Consider the following 16,936-nt stretch of genomic DNA (forward strand, 5'->3'; position numbering starts at 1 on the left):
TGGGCATCCTGGCCCAGCCCTGCCCTGCTAGCTGCAGCCCTTCCCCAGCCTGCTCCTTTCTCCCTCTTCCTGCTTCTGCACCTTGGCTCCGGCCAGCTCCAGCAGTTCTAGTTTGCCGGCTTTCGCTCCTGCAAGGACTGGCCTTCACCATGGTCTCTGCCCACACCCACATCTCAGAGAAGGCCTGACCTGTGTGTACACAAACCCCTCCCTGGCTGGCCTCTCCTTGGAAAGTTGATCACTAGCCCATAAAGGGGCCGGAACACTTAAAACAAGCACAGACTCACAGTCAAATCAGGGATTTAAAATTGTGACTTTTTAATTCAGGTCAACCTTCCTTCTCTTTCCAGTGCTGGTGCCTTCCCTTTCTGAGTGTTTCTCACGGGCTTAGCCCTCCTCCTTAAGCCTCCTGGTGGCTGCCACACCCCAGTGGGCTTTCCGCGCTGGGAATGGTCTAGAGTTCCTATCCCCACTGTAGAATGACAGTGACAATAGCTAAGCTTTATTTTCCCTCCTCCCACAAGTGTTTCTTGAGCACCTACTAAGTGTCAGGCACTGCTCTAGATAGTGGGGGTCGGCAGAGAACAAGACAGTAAAGTCCCTGCCCTTGTGGAGCTTATATTCTGAAGGGGGAGAGGCAATAAACAAATATTTAGTGCACTCTCAGGTAGTGATAAGTGCCATTAAAAACCACATCAGGCCCAGGGGACCCCAGAGGATAAGAGGTGCCCTTTAGATAGGGTGATCAGGGAACACTGCTCTATGGAGGTGACTCTGAGCAGACGCCTGAGCAAAGGGAGGGAGTGAGGCAAGGAATAATGGTGATAAGGATTCTAGGCACACAGGAAAGTGCACACATCTTTATCAGGGAATTTTTAAGAAGTGGATCCACCTATTTAACCAGCACATAGATCAAGAAACGGAAATGGAGCGTGGATCCTGCCCTCTGAAGGGCAACCTGTGCCCTGACTTCAGGGCAAAGCCCAGCCCTGATGTAGGGTGAGCTGGGCATGTTTGAGGAACGTCAAGGAGGCCCCATGTCGTACTATGATGAGCACTTTTTAAAAAACTGTGATAAAATATACATAACAAGAATTTTACCAATTTTAACCATTTTTAAGTATACAGTTCACCTGCATTAAGTACATTCACATTGTTGTGCAACCATCACCACTATTCCTCTCCAGCACTTCTTTCATCTCCCCAAAATGAAACTCCGTACCCATTAAACAGTAACGCCCTATTCTTCCCTCCCCCCACCCCCTAGCAACCAGTGTTCTACTTTCTATGTGATGAGCGCTTTAAACACATTATCTCATTTGATACTCAAGGCAACTGTAGGCCATAGGTTTTACTGCCATCCCCATTCTACAGATCAAACTGAGGGAACTAAGATCACATAGCTGCTACGTGGAGGAGGCAGACCTCAAATCCCTGGCTCAGCTCCTACTCCTGATTGCCTGCCTGGTAGGGGTGAAGGATGCCATTCTGCTGTCCCTCTAATGCCCGGAGCTGGGTCGGGAGGGTTTAGCAAGGGGTACAGGCAGTATGAGAAGCTTTTCTTGCTGGGGCAGGAGGGGTTTGTTGCACCTGACTGGTCCTGCCTGTCTGGAAGGAAGGGGCTGCTGCCCAAAGACATAGGTTAGGAGTGGAGGGGAAGGTAGGTGATCAACATCTGTCTCCTTTCCCACCTCGGTCTTCTGAGCTGTCTTTCCTGGGTGCTCAGCTGCCCTGAGTGGAAGAGTGTGAGCATCTTCAGTGCTTGGTATGCAGCCCACCAAGCAGCACTGCCCCCACCTGTTTATTACTAGGACATAACATAGCCATGGGTACTGCAAAAAGAATCACCCAGGAGCCTCACACAATTCAGATACAGCTGGGCAGTAGGCATCACAAGGGAAAAACAAAACAAAATGAAAGGATATCAAGACAGGACAGCCAGAAGAGTAGAGAACCTGGCTCACACCAGGACCAGAGTAAGTGCATTTTTGAGGACGGGGTGCATATGAATTTGGGATAGAGTGGCTCTATCTGTGGTAGTTGTAGCCAGGGCAATGACAGCCTGCCCTGTTCTGATACCCAGGTCACTGGAAGAGCTAGCAGTTTCCTGGTTTGGGCGATCTGGGCTTTGGTGCCAGGCAGTCTTGAGTCCACTTCCTGCCCTGCCACTTACAAGCTGAAAGAGCTCGGGTAAGTTGCCTTATCCTTCCAAGTCTATTTCCTCCCTTGCAAATGTAATCATACCAACTTTTCAGGGTTGGTGAGAAGATAGAATGAGATAAGGCATGAAAGATGCCTAAGGAGTGTCTGGTACATAGTCGGTGCTTAATAAATGTTCACTCATTGTCTGGGCAGAGCACAAGCTTGCACCCACTGGCCAGGAACCAAGCCTCTTCCCCCCTCACCACGGTCAGCACCATTTCCCATCTGCTGGCTTCTCCTCTCTAATCATCGGGTTCAGCCCTCGATTTGGAGACCCTTGCTATGGTGTGATGTTCAGACTGAGTGGGGAGAAGCCATATGTAGGGGTGTTTGAATTTTGGGGAGCAGTCCTGCAACCATCCCTCTTACCTTTGTTGGGGAAACTGCCTTGCCTGCAGAGATATTGGAAGACAGGATATTGCCTGTGCCTTACCTTCTGCAGTGGAAGCAGACAGGGTGAGGTCTTAGCCAGGACTTTGAATCTGGAATAAGGATAAAGTTGAAGAGAGGGTCACAATCATTTCAGGGCAGTGGCGCCCAGCCCCTGGAGCCCCTGTGGTGCCTGTCCATTTCCTAATCTGGGTCTTCAGGCCCCACTGATTCTGTAGGCACCCCATATCCTTCCAAGAAGTCCCCTTTCCACGTGGAATGATCAATCAGTTTCTATTGCCTGCAAGCAAGAACACTGAGTGCCACACAAGGTCTTCTCAGATCAGTCCAGGGAGACTTCAAGGGGCACTGGGACGGCAGGAGTTGCTAGACCTACGGGAGACATTGGCTAGGAAAGGTACTGGCCCAACCTTAGTACTGTCCTGTTCCACCTGCAGCTGGAGAGTGTGTGGTTAAATGGGGCATTTACACTGTCAGCTCCAGGCAGCAGCTGAACTATTTTTTCTGATTGGTTTGTTTTGGTAAGTCTTTTCAACTTGTGTTACGAACTCCCCAAGGTTAAAGCTTTCTTTTACATCTCTCCTACAGAGTCAATGTATAAATCACCCAAGAGAAAAATACCGCTCCCTTCTTCTCAGAGTATCTCTAAGAAAAGGAGACACTTATTGTTCTCAATACACATTCTGATTGCTGCTTTGCTGTAAGACCATTTTCCTTAGACAGATTGTAGCTTCTCCATGAAAGCACTTTAGAGGGTAATAAAATCATCGCTCAGCCTTCTGGTCCCTGAGTGCCAATCGTGGGAAACCTCAGCTGCCCACAGGGCCAGTCACTTAACAAAAAGAGTGAGGTGAGAGTGCATGTGCATTCATTGTGTGCAGCAGAGAAAGTAGTGGGTCAGGAGAGCAAGCCTGGACACTCAGCCACCCCTCTCCTACTGTTGCTACCAATGGAATGTGGGCTGCATTTTGAGAGATCTTAGGAATTTTCCAGAGAAGCTGGAAATCTAGAGGAATAAGTGAAATTCCTGATTTTTTAAAATGTTGGCAACTAATTGAGTTTTTAAAGAACTATGAAAAACAATTCTGTGGGCTGGATGTGGCCTAGGGCTACCATTTTGCAGAGCCTGCAGTAAGCTGCCCGGGACATAGTCTGCATCCTTTGGTACTTGTCACTAGTACTGACCTTAGACTGGTCAAGTGAGCTCCTGCCCTGGGCCCCAGGCTTTAGTTGGCCCTGCTCTGGTCCTGCCTCTTCCTCAATGGGCTGGGAGTTCAAGGGCCAAGGGGGATGACTATCTGGAGCTCATGCCTCCTTCTAGACCATGCTCCTGGTACTCCAGACTCTGGGAATCCTTGCCCAAGAAGCCCCAGCCTGCTTCCAGGGCCTACGTGGACCTCCATCCTCCCAAGGGCAGCTTGCACTGCCTGGCGTGGGCATCTTCAGGCCTGAGGAATGGCCAAGGGATGGCTATTTGCAGGGTGGGGGCTGTGTCCCTATGAATGCACGTGTGTCCCCATGAATGCATGTTGAGTCCGCCTTTGGTATGGGATGGAGTAGAGTGTGAACAGAAGGGGCAGGACTGCCAGCCAGGGTCCTGCATTTCTACTCTTGCCTGCAGCAGGGCGATTGTTAGGGGTGGTCCTGCTTGTCAGCGCCCAGCGTGGCTCAGGCTATAATAAGAGCTATCACTGATTCACCATTTACCCTGGGCCAGGTACTCGGAAATGCACTGCTTGCCTCACGTCCTTTGACTCCTACATCAACTCTGAGGGTGCTTACAAGCAGTAGCCCATTTCACGGATGAAGGAACCAAGGCACAGAGAGGTAACATAAGCTGCCCACAGCTAGCAGTGAGTGGCAGAGCCAGGACTTAAACCAGACAGTGTGTAGCGGAGGAGACTCGAGTACTGACCAGTCACACTATGAAACTGCTCGTGCTCCCCAGCCCCCACTGGATGGCCAGCCCGGGTGGAGGTTGGGGGTGCAGGGGCCCTCCGCGCCTCCCGCCCCTGCCTGCCCGGCCTGGCCTCGGTGGGGGCGCGAGGACCGCCTGTCGGGTCGCGGAGTGCCTGCCTCCCAGCTGCCCAGGCCTCCCGAGGCCCCACGGGGGCCTGGCGGTGACGGCGGCGCCTGGCAGCGGGGGATTTGGATGCTCGGCGGCGTCTCCCCCTCCCGCACCTCCTCCGGGAGTTTGGCCGCGCGGGGGACTTTATCTTGATTCCTTCGGACAGCCCAGCTCCTTCCCGGCATGCCCCGCTCGCAGGAGCCGCCCCGAGTCCCGCGCCCGGACTTTGCCATCGGGGGGCCCGGCCACGGGAGCGCCAGCGGCGTGCGCCCTGGAGCCGCAGCCTGAGGTGGGTGAGCCCCGCCGCGCCCCGGGGCCGCGGGAGAGGGGCTGCGGGCGACGCCCCCAGCCCCGCCCTCTGGAGCGGGCGCGGGGGGCCGGCGGGCCGGGTGCGGGACACAGGGCGCCCGCTCGGCCGCTGCGGGGGGAGGGGAGCGCGGCGCGGCCGCCGCTGTGTTGGCGCCGCGGGGCCCGCAAGTTGGGAAAGTTGGAGCTGCGCGCCGGGGAGCGCGCCCGGGCGGGGTGGGGGGTCCCTCCCTCCCTCCGTCCTGGGTGTCGGGGTGGGTGTTCTGCGGGGCCGGGCAGGGGGAGGAGGTGGGCCTTGGGTCCGTTTTATCCTTGTGGATTTAGAACCCTGTAGAGGGAAAGGGAGAGAGAGCAAGATCTACACAAGCTTATGCAGAGAGAGAAAGAGAGAACAGAACACGGAGAAGAATAACAAAGAACAAGGAAAACACACCAAGAAACACTCATACAGACAGATCACGGAGAGAGACCGCAGAACTCAGAGAGCTCATACACGCGGAGAAACACTCAAAACGCGCAGGAAGAGAGAGGACACAAAGCGAGTGGTCTCGGAGGCCGTGGGGCAGGGGGAGGGGAAAGGAAATAAAGACTGAGGGAGGGGGAAAGGAGACGCGGCGAGTGGAGAGGAAAACCGGGGAGGGAAAAATAGAGACAGAGACAATGAGAAATGAGAGAAGGAAAGAAAAAGGGCTAAAGGAGGTAGCCCTTTAACAGGGGTGCTATAGAGAAACACATCTAGAGAAACTGAGGCCGACCCTGAGAAGTACCCCCTCCCCCAACACACACACACACAGTCTGAGATATGGCGATGAAGAAGACAGACCCCAGCCTTCTCACCCTTGTGGGCAAGTGAGCTCCAGGTGAGGGAGGAGCTCTGTGGGACCTCTGAGAAGGCCTCCTTGGAGCCAGCGAAGTCCCCACCTTGTCCACCTGGAAAGCTCCTGCTTATCCTTCAAAATCCAGCTCAAGCATTACCTGTCATGTGAAGAGTGCTTTCCCGGAAGGTGTCGTGCAAGTGCTGTTACTCTCTTTTCTATGTACTTCTGCATGTGGCACAGACAGGCACATGGAGTTGAACTGTCTGCCTGTCTACCTCTCACTGTGGTTGCTCAAGATTTGGGGCCTGTTTATCTCCAGTCTCCAGAAACCAGACCAGTGCTTGGTGCATAGTAGATGATCAATAAATACTTATTGAATGACAATCAGGAGCATTTGAACTCTCCAAGACATGGAGCATAAAAGTAAACCCAAATAGAGAAGATGCACCATCCTGGGGTCATAGAGACTCCTAGGTCAAAGCACCTAGGAGTGCTTTTTTTGCAGGTGGAGAAATTAAAGCCCAGAGAGAGGAGGAGACTTGCTCACAGAGACACCAGTGGGAGGCCTGCAATGAAATCACGTCGTAAATACATACTTCTCTGAGATGCCCTTGTTCCTCTGGCCTAGGGTTTAAAACAGGTGTGAAAGAACCTCCTGAATGAAAAGAGGCAATAGGCAAGGAACACTTTAATACCATTTGTAAGTTTCTAACACTGAAACTGCCAATCCAAACTTTTTTCAGAATTTTTAGAATCCTCTTTCCTCCTTGGAAAGGAAAAGGGAGGTGAGTGTCCATCTCAGTTTAAGTGGATGGCTTTCTGCTTCCTGACTATATCAACTTAGGACAAATTGCTTAACCTCCCCGAACCTCAGTTTTCTCAACTGTAAAATGGGAATACTAATACCTACCTCATAGGATCGTTAGAAGAGTTAACACGTAGAGAGTGCCTGGCACAGAGCAGACCCTCAGTGAATATAATCCCGCCCTTCTCCTTCTTGGGTGGGTATTCTTTCATGCACTTGGGGTAGATGTGAAAACAACAGAGCTAGTGAAAATGTTTCCTTTGTCTCAGGCTTAAAAGGCCATCCTTGTCCAACTAGGGAGCAAACTCGGTTAATAAAGGAAAAGGCAAATTTGGGGCATGACATAAAATGCATCTTGATTCTGTTCAGGCCCTCAGGTCTCTGCAGGTGACTTGGGGGAACCTAGCTTCCCTGCCTCTGCCACCTGAAGACCCTGCTGCCCCGTTCTCTTGCATAGCTGCTGCTGTTTTTTTTGTTTTTGGTGAGGAAGATTGGCTCTGAGCTAACATCTGTTGCAATCCTCCTCTTTTTGCTTGAGCAAGTTTGTCCCTGAGCTAACATCTGTGCCCGTCTTCCTCTATTTTGTATGTGGGATGCTGCCACAGCATGGCTGGATGAGCGGTGTGTAGGTCCATGCCTGGGATCCAAACTGGCGAACCCCGGGGCCACCAAAACGGACCGTGTGAACTTAGCACTACGCCACCAGGCCGGCCCCTTGCACAGCTTCTGTACCAGGCTTGCTCTGTCCTTGTGTCTTTCCAGCTTTAGCGCACGCGGGGGATGTGACCGGGACTGAGGGAGCAACCCGGAAGCATGGAGACTGTGGTGATTGTTGCCATAGGCGTGCTGGCCACCATCTTTCTAGCCTCGTTCGCAGCCTTGGTGGTGGTGTGCAGGCAGCGCTACTGCCGGCCCCGGGACCTGCTGCAGCGCTATGATTCCAAGTGAGTGGCCCAGGGACGGGGAGGAGGAGGGATGGGCTGCGCCCTGGGCTCCAGCGGAAGAAAAAGAAGTTTGATGCTGGGCCATTCTTGCTCAGTTTTTTGTCTCTAAAATGGTACCTGAAGGCTGACCTTCCTGGTAAAGACCTCAGAGCTTCAGAATGTTCCTTAAGCCCCCAACATCCCAAGCTGCTTCTGACTGTCCCTGAGCTAACGAGAAAGTGACTGAACATGTTCACCTAGCATAAAGATGTGGCCTTCTATCCCAACCAGCCACCTCACTTAGCATTTGGACAAGCTAAGTCTCTTTCCACCCAAACTCACGGGAACAGAAATACAATGCCCGCACTGCAGCCATGTGTGTCTAAGCAACAGACACCCGGTGTTGTGAAATCCCAGCATAGGACTGTCTCTCTTTGCGCAGATTTCTTCATGATGCACTGCATGTGAAATATGTTTTGTAAGCAAGATCCTATTTTCGGTGTAGAGATGTTTTAATTGATAGATCCTTAAAGGACCATGGCCACTAACCCTTCGTTTCTCTTACCCCTCTGTCTGAATTCTCTCAGCATCTCTGTCGAGTGGTTAATCATTAGTAAAATGCCCATTTATCTGACAGGAAGGCTCTCCTATGGAAAAGAATGCTATGGCGTCTCATGTTTTAAAGAACCCTGTTGTAAAGTAGAAGGTGGTGTTCCTTCTCCCACTTCTCCAGTGTAAAGTAGGAAGGGGTGGGGGTGTGGGGTGGACCAAGGTGGTTCCCAGGAGTGATTCTGCAGACCAAGTAGGGGGTACAGGTAGATTTGGGTAATAGGAACCTCAGCTTCTCCATACAAGGTAGGCTTGAAGGGAAAATAAGTTATGAAAGGATATTATTTTGTCCTGAAGGAGCAGCCCCGTCTGATACATCTCTGTAATTATTATGGCTATAACCCTACGCTTTCTCTTAGTGGCTTATCTTGTTCTGTTTCCCTTTTCTTTCGTGTTAGTGTCCTGGCCTCCCTCCTTGACTCCTTGTCTGCCATGTACCCTGCCCACACCTGTAGTCCCACTAGGGTTAGGTTTGGATCCAGGACAAGTGGTCCGTGCTTTAACTTATTGACTGCCTTTGTCTTTTTTGGGGGGTATGTGGGCCCCGATGAGGAGAGGGTCAGCAGCAGTCATCCACCATGAAGCCACTCACCTGGGGCTTTTCTTTCCAGGCCCATTGTGGACCTCATTGGTGCCATGGAGACCCAGTCTGAGCCCTCTGAGTTAGAACTGGACGATGTTGTCATCACCAACCCCCACATTGAGGCCATTCTGGAGAACGAAGACTGGATTGAAGATGCCTCGTAAGGCTTTGGGGACTGTTTGTTTTCCTACAGCCCCCTGGGGATGGCTTCCTTTGCCAGAGCACTTGACTGAGCATCTAGGAGCTCTGTGTCGCTTGCTGCTGTTTCCCCTGCCCTCAGTGTAGGGGGAAATCAGAATGTGACATGACACTGTTTGTCCTCGCCCCCCGCCATTTTTTAGACCTGAACACTGAGGCCCATAGGTGTGTGGCCAAAGTTGTTATCAAGTCACCCTGATGTGCTTGGCTTATCCTTGGGGTACCTGTGAATTTGACACTCGGGCTCCAGGGATGAAACCTTAGTCTTCAGTATCCCTCAGGGATCTCCCCATCCAACAGGAGCCTCTACGTGTTGAGAAGTGTATGCCACTTCATTCCCTCATCATTTGGTCATTCATTCACCGGGCAGATGTTTATGGGGCAGTATGTGCAGGGCCCTGGGCCAGGCACTGCGGATATTAAACTGATGGGGAGACAGAATTCTACTCAATACAGTATCTCAGAAACCAGAGGGCGTCTCTGTGCACAGTGTGGTGGGCACACGGAGGAGGCAATGTCTGGAGTTGCCTGGTGGGGAGGTGGGGGTGGATTTCACGAAGTCTATCGCAAAGTGGATTTATCGGGCTTTGAAAGACAAGGCTTTCACTAGGCTGAGCATAAGGGGAGGGATGCACTGGGCAGAGGGAACAGTATCAGAAGCTCAGAGTTATAAAAAAGCATGACTTGATCGGTGGGAGTAGTGCTAACCGAAGACTCGGTCAGGTGTGGGGTGGGGGGAAGGGAAAGGAGAGAAGGTGCTTCTTCACTTAGCTGGTGGACTTGTTCATTTGAACACTGAGGTGTCCCTGCTCTCAGGTGGTGAGGAGCAGAGGTGGTGGGTGGAGGGAGGCAGGCCTCTATAGGCACGCACTGACACATTCTTCTTGTCTCCCTAGGGGTCTCATGTCCCACTGCATTGCCATCTTGAAGGTAATACGCTTTGATTTCCCCAGGAGACAATGGGGGAGGGTCACCAAAGCACCCCAGTGCACCGTCGGTGAGAGTTGAAAGGACCTTAGGAAGGGCCCTGAACCCTTGCAAGAGGGTTTTTTTTTTTTAACATGCCTGACACTTGGAGTTTCTGCTCTTTATTTCCACTCCCGCCTGGACGGTCTGTTATACTTTAGAATTCTCGAGGCCCTTTCAAAGGCTTTATTTCACCTGGTCCTCATAAGACAATGACCTATGGGAAACAGCGTAGGTAGTCCCCAGCCACATTTTCACTGACTGTGGAGCAAGCTGCATGCCCATGTCTGTAGCTGCTGAGGGGGAAACGGAGCTTCCCGGCTTCTCCCTGGGCACTTGCTTTCAGGAACGGAGAGCTCAGCCCTTTCCATCCGGCTGAGTTCTGTATCTGGACTTCTCCAATTACTAGAAAGTCCTTCGCCAGCAGTAGTCAGCCAAATGGGGCAATCAGTGTTAAAAATGCCAAACCATGAATACTTCAACTGGAAGGCAGATTTTTTTCCTTTTAATGTCTGCAGCCTCCAGGACTGGGTGGAAAATTGCATGCAATTTGCATTTGGGGTAATTTTAATAGTTTGGGGTAATTTTTATAGTTTCAGCATTTGTTTTTCAATTCTTGCCTGATAGAATAATAGTAATATTGAAATATTTGGCCGATTGCAAATATTGTTGGTTTCTTCATTTCAGTAACCTGGGAAACGACACATTTATCTCTTTGTCTAGTAATTATTCAAGATTTCAAAAAAGACAACTTTATCTTTTCTTCATTGTCATTCAGTGCAAGATATTAAAAAGTCTTTCATCCCACCTCTTCTTCAGCTCTCTCTCTTGGGAGACAAAGAAATGCCTAGTAGGAAATTGTCACAGAGTCCAGGCTTATTATTCAATTCCAAGAAGCTCTTTGGATAGATACGGTTATAGATAGAGACAGGCCTAACGACTAGAGCAATAATGCCATGTTACATCTCCCTTCTCCCAAGCAGGATGTGTCCTGGCACTGGGTTTTGTCCGCTGCCCTGGCCTATTAGAGGAGGAGGATGAATGATGGCTGAGACAGGGGATGAATCAGCCCAGAGGGGTCTTATTGGATTGGAATCAGTGGTCCATCCTATTGTCCTCAGATCAAAGGAGAGGCTTCTCACTTTCCTCTTGGGGTCTCAAGGCCCATTTGCTTGGCCACCTGCCCTTGAATCCCTGTGGTGGGGGCTCCAGGGAGGTGAGCGGGATCTCTCCTGGGTGGGTTCTGGGGCTTCTTTCTGCCCTCTGTTTTTTGGGTCCAAGTATAAGGCAGGTATTGGGACTTCTTTGCCAGGGACAGAAGCACATCCAGGTTCTAACTTTGGGGAGGTGTGGAAGTGGGGAGCAAAGCTGTGGGGGTGGCCAGCACTTTTAGGGATAATGAGAAAGGCCAGGTGTCATAGTCTTGCCTTTCTTCTGCTTTTTTCCACGACCCTTTCATCATCATCTTGACAAACATGCTAATATATTACTCTAGAAAATTGTCGAAACAAGTGCCACTTTTGGAGATGTGCTTGAAGGGAACAGTTGCCCTTTGTTTAGTCATGTTTCTGAGGGCGCTCCACTGGAGATATTTATCCTTTTGGAAGACCAAACCAGGAGGTGAAGGAGGAGAAAGAGAAAGTAGGACTTTCCCCCTAAGCGAGATGGTGAAATCAGAGCACATGATTTTTCTTAGACAGATTATTTCAGTTTAGACTTCTCTAAGCCGAAACCCTGACCCTGATCTGAGCTCCCTGCCCCTCCCTGCTCACCCGGCCGTGTTCTCAGCTTTTGCCTCTTCCACCCCATTTCCTCTCATCTCTGTGTACTTTTCACTTCAATTTGCCCTTTAGGTTCGGGGGCCCAGCTGTGGGACGGGACCCAGGGCGGGCCCATCTTTGTCTTTGTGGGGGTGGCAGAAACCCTTGGGGGAGCTAGGTCACCTCTCCTCACCTCTCTCCTCTCTGCTGCATTAGATCTGTCACACTCTGACAGAAAAACTTGTTGCCATGACGATGGGCTCTGGGGCCAAGATGAAGACTTCAGCCAGTGTCAGCGACATCATCGTGGTGGCCAAGCGCATCAGCCCCAGGTGAGCGGTCAGGGCCTTGAGGTCCCCACACTCCATGGGGGAAGGGAGGGGCCGGGAGCTGAGGTGGGCGGGGGGCTAGGCTTGTCTAAGAAACTACATAGGCGAGGTCAGTTATTTACATCCCAGACACTTAAGGGGCATCCAGGAGGGTTTAGATATTGAGGGACTTTCAAGCTAAGGTAGTCTCACCAAGTTCCCCCCACCTCCAGTATGCCCCCCTCTGGTAGGCTTTTTGGGAAATGCAGCATACGTCTGTTCCGCAGATCCCACTGTGGCTGCTCCTTCTTTCTCAGTCTCATACCAGCTGGGGCTGCCTTCCTGCCTGTTGCCGCTCCTTCCTCCCAGGCTCTGGGCCAGTGAGCACATTTCCCCCTGGCGTCCACCATCTTATCTGCAGTGACCTCCTGGCCATGCCCTCTCCCCAGCCCATATCTGTATTGGAGACTGGTTTGGGGGACCTGCTCCTTGCTGCTGCGCTGCCCCGTCTGTGGCCCAGCCAGCAGCCACCACGACTGGGTGGGAGGTGAAGCCATACATCATTCAGATCTCCCAAATTCCAGGCTGTCTGCAAAATCTGATGTGGGAGGCAACCAGCAGGATTGCAGTCAACAGCTACACCCCTTCATGGGCTGATCTGGTGAAGAAAAATAAAACCCTTTTCTTAGAGAGAAGAGCTGTGCTAAGTTTGCGCTGCCATCTGGTGGCTGGCATGTGGATGTGCGGCAGTTGTCCCAGTCCAGGATGTTTTCTTAATCAGTCACATGGCCTTGCCCCTCCTGAGGGTGCCTCCTCCTGAGGGTGCCTCCATACTCCTGGTGGGAATGGGGGCACCCCTGTGAGTTCCAGGGGCCCTCACTTTCCTGGTTGCCATGGCCTTGGGTAAATCACCAGGAACCAGGTCTCTGAGGGTATGTGAAAGAGTTGGTGTGCTTGAATTCTGTCCAGGGAGTTCAGTGAGTTGAGAAATTGGGAGGGAGAGAGCCAGGGGAGGGACTCAGCCCAGGACAGTTCTTGGCTTTCTCTGGAGCTGTCCCGGGTGGATGTAGTTACATGTATCAGCCTAGTTTGCCCCTGGCCTGAAAGACCCTCCAACCAGGCTCTGGGCTGGCGCCAGACCTTCCTCTGGCCGCTCATTATTGGTGGAGACTGCATTGCTCATGTCTCCCGGACCTTCATCATGCTTCCTGTCACTGCTAAGAGCCACGCCAGGGGGCCAGACAAATTCATGCAATATCACGTCTGGGGGAGGAAGGAGACTGAGGTTTCTGAGGACTAGTGAAGTCCTAGGTGATCTGGATTAGCCGTGGTGCTGGAGAGAGGGTGTGACGTTGCTTGGAGGGCGGATGGACCTGGTGCTCACTGGCTCCTCCTACAGAGCGCCTCTGACTACTTCCAGAATGTTCCCTGCCATAATTCAGAGTCCTTGCTTTTTGCCTTCACACTTCTTTCTCCTCTGGCTGTTTACGTCCTGGTGGTTTTTCTTGCTTCATTTACTCCACATAGTGTGTTGATAGCATATTAGTTTCAAGGAGAGTGGTTTCAGCTTTAGGGTGTTATGGAGAAAGGGGCCGGCTAAGACAGACTCAGAGGGTGACCGTGTCTCTGCATTTCCTCACCAGCCCCTCAGCCCCGACACAAGAACATTTAAGGACATCTACTTTCAAGGGCTTTTAGAAATCAAACAATACATCATCATTTTTTCTTCCTGATTATCAAGTGGTCCAGGAGCAAGGATTTGGAGCAAAACCTTGTACCATGCAAATAAGAATGAATAGTAGTTCCTTTCTGAACTTGATTTTTTATAAAATTGACCACAAACTTTACCATGTGTGAAAAGAAATACAGTGGAGCAGTCTGAACCCAAATTAAACTTATAGGTTTTTTGGTTTTTTTTTTTTAGTGTTCTGTATAACTACCTTTAGCCATGGTTCTTTTTTTTTTTTTTGGACGCAAAAGTAATAAATACTTGTAAAAGTTAAAATGTTGCAAGAATCGATTATCTGGAAAGTGAAAAACCCGCTAATACCACCCACTCCCGATTCCTGGAGGTAACCACTATTGAATGGTGAGTATGCCTCCAGAATTTCCCCCACTGCATTCATAGCTTTTATTTATTTTTGTGCACATGGGATCGGTCAAACTTTATATATTGTTTTGCAATTCACGTTTTTAATTTAGTAGTATGTCTTAAACATCATGCCAGGTGTGTGAACTTGTACTTTTTAAGCCATTGGAGCTAAAACAAAATCAGAAAACAAAATCTTCTCTAAACTGAACCTGAAGTCTTTCTGTTTAAGTCTCTGTCCGAGAATGCAAAAGGAACTGGAGAAAGAAACACTCAAGACTGGGTCTTGAAAGGAGAAAAATTGGAATAAAGAACAGTAGAAAGGAAGGAAAGAGAAAAGGAGAGAAGGAAAGCAAAATACTGAAAACCTTTTGTCTCTCCTCAGAGTGGACGATGTAGTGAAATCAATGTACCCTCCGTTGGACCCGAAACTCCTGGATGCACGGTGAGAGGGGTGGAGTGGTCGTTCATCTTTTCATTCTGGGGGCTCCCTGTTATATCAGATCTGTGAAGCTGGCTGTTTGGATTGTTGGGGAGAGGGCTGTTTTGCTGAGTTCTGAAGGCTTCTGGGGTTTTGGGTACCATTCTCTGCAGTGTGAATGAATGGGCAGCCAACCAGGGAGCCGAGCCTGGCTGGGAGATAGAGGCCAGTCCTCTTCTTGAAACCCCAGAGAAGGAAGAACCAGTCTCAGATTTTGAATTTTTATGATTAAACATCCAGCCATACTAAGTCCTATCTGCTCTTTCCCTCCTGTCCATTTCCCCCTTCGCATGGCTGTCTCTGCTCTTTGCACCTCGGAAGCAGACACGCCTTAGTGGGGCAGATGGTGAGCGGGGCAAAGAGAATGGAAGTGAGAAGTCAGCTAAAGCTGTGCTCACCTCCCGCAGGACATACCCATGAACCCCGCTCTTGTCATCCTCCCCTAATACACAGAGCATACTTAGCCTTTTGAAATTGTTGCGTTCCTGTACCAGATGTAAACCCATTTTTAAAAACCAAGTTCTTTTGTCTCTCGGATTTATATGACTATTTCGTGGACCCGTTGTGTAATGATGGCCAGATAGGCAGTGGGTCAGATGCCTCAGTTGGTTTCTGTGCCTTACGCTCATTGCTGCCCAGCTGTGTCTGTGGGCTAGTAATCTGTAATACATTCCCAAATGCATCATACACACTCACCATTAAAAGATATTCTATAGTGAATCTTTCAATACTGATTGAGAAAAAACAACGCCTCTCAGTTTGGTTTTTCCGTTAAATTTTTTTTTTAGAGTGTGGTAAACCAGCCCTAGGCCTTATTGACTCAGATCAATAAGGGATGCTCAAGGGGGTGGTGTGTATATCCATATATATCCCATCTTTAAGTGGGTAGCAGTTGGGGATGTGCTCATCCAATTGGCTAGATCCAGATTGTCCCACAAAACACTATTCTGGGAGATGTTAATAGGTGTGCTGCAAAAAGTGGGCTCCACAGTCTTGAATAAGTTAGTGAGATACAGCATAAAAAGTCTTCCCTTAGAGCTTTATCATGCACGTCAAAGGCGCTGAGACGGGCTTCAGTTAATCTTGTGTAAACCAGCCATTCCCCAATGTATCTGAGCATGGAACCATCTTTAAATTACACACTCACCAACCTCCGGGGGAAGGGACTCCAGTTTGGCGAACATCAGTCTAGAGTCTGTCCATTTGGGCTTTGGTGCAAAGTCCCTTATTTCCTGGGGAACCTGATGCTGTTGTTTTTTCCTAGGACAACTGCCCTGCTCCTGTCAGTCAGTCATCTGGTGCTGGTGACCAGGAATGCCTGCCACCTGACTGGGGGCCTGGATTGGATTGACCAGTCACTGTCAGCTGCTGAGGAGCACTTGGAAGTCCTTCGAGAAGCAGCCCTGGCTTCTGAGCCAGATAAAGGCCTCCCAGGCCCTGAAGGCTTCCTGCAGGAGCAGTCGGCCATTTAGTGCCGGCTGGCCAGCCGCTGGCCCAAGGGTCAGCCTGCTGCCGTCCCTGGGTGGCTCTCCTGAGCCTTCCACTTTTCCCTGTAGAGTTAGTTGTTCTCCATGGCTCCAGCTGTGTAAGCACAGAGAAGCAGGAGAGCGGCCCCATCAATCCATGCCTCTGTTGCAGTTGCAAATGGTGGCCGGTGAGTGGCAGTCTAATGCCACAGTTAGGGGAGATGAAATGACATTCACCATCTGTGCAGCAGAGCTTTGAAAACTGGTGGACTGTAAGCTTTCTTCAGCTCACCTAGTGTTTTCAAGAACATTGAGCCACCCTCTAAGAATCAGGAAGTTTTGTATTAAAATCAGAATTTCTGGCTTCTCTTAGACAATCAGAAGATGGGGCAACTCTAATCTGCATTTTCAAAAGAGGACAATCAATTGGAACTAAGTAGGAGCTGCCTCTTTGGACAAGACTTGCACTCTCTCACCTTGCCTGTTTCATTTATTTGTATTATTGGCCTGGTCCCTGAGGCACCTGAGTCTCTCCTCCTCCACAGGTTTGGGTTTGACGGTGAGCACCGCAGAGTTGGTTATTCCCTTTTTATCATTATGCCTGCAATTTTACTTAGCTACCACTAGGTGGATAGTAAACGTATACTTAGGTTTCCCTCCAGTGTGTGGTTATTGAGTCAAATTCAAATGCAGGGTGTATGGGGAGACATTTATCTGAGAACTGAGGATGGAAGGAGAGAACCAAAGAATCCTGGGATACCTTGTGTGTATGACTGCAAACGAGGTATTTAAAGACCCCGCAGAGTTCAGGCAGAGGTGAGGAGACCACCACATTAGCAGTGACGTCCGTGAAGGGTGTGTTCCCCTTTCTTTTGACATCTGTTTGTTTTGCAAAATTGAAAGATGAGGGACATTTTTATGACTCAAGACCTTTGTCGAAGCCAGAATCACAATCTCATAATCC

At 50.3% G+C, this 16,936-nt stretch overlaps 1 protein-coding gene across 1 annotated transcript; it reads left to right on the forward strand.

Moving 5' to 3' along the window:
* The first annotated feature begins 4,779 nt into the window (after positions 1-4,779).
* TMEM98 (transmembrane protein 98) lies at positions 4,780-16,627 on the forward strand. The gene is made up of 7 exons (XM_087440791.1): positions 4,780-4,949; positions 7,352-7,533; positions 8,733-8,864; positions 9,799-9,832; positions 11,845-11,960; positions 14,411-14,470; positions 15,771-16,627. Exons 2-7 carry the CDS (start codon positions 7,403-7,405, stop codon positions 15,976-15,978), a joined length of 681 nt encoding a protein of 226 aa, XP_087296917.1. The 5' UTR covers positions 4,780-4,949; positions 7,352-7,402; the 3' UTR covers positions 15,979-16,627.
* Positions 16,628-16,936: the final 309 nt, after the last annotated feature.

Source organism: Ceratotherium simum, chromosome 16 (assembly GCF_057802395.1).
Source record: "Ceratotherium simum simum isolate JZ-2026a chromosome 16, ASM5780239v1, whole genome shotgun sequence".
NCBI classification, from domain to species: domain Eukaryota; kingdom Metazoa; phylum Chordata; class Mammalia; order Perissodactyla; family Rhinocerotidae; genus Ceratotherium; species Ceratotherium simum.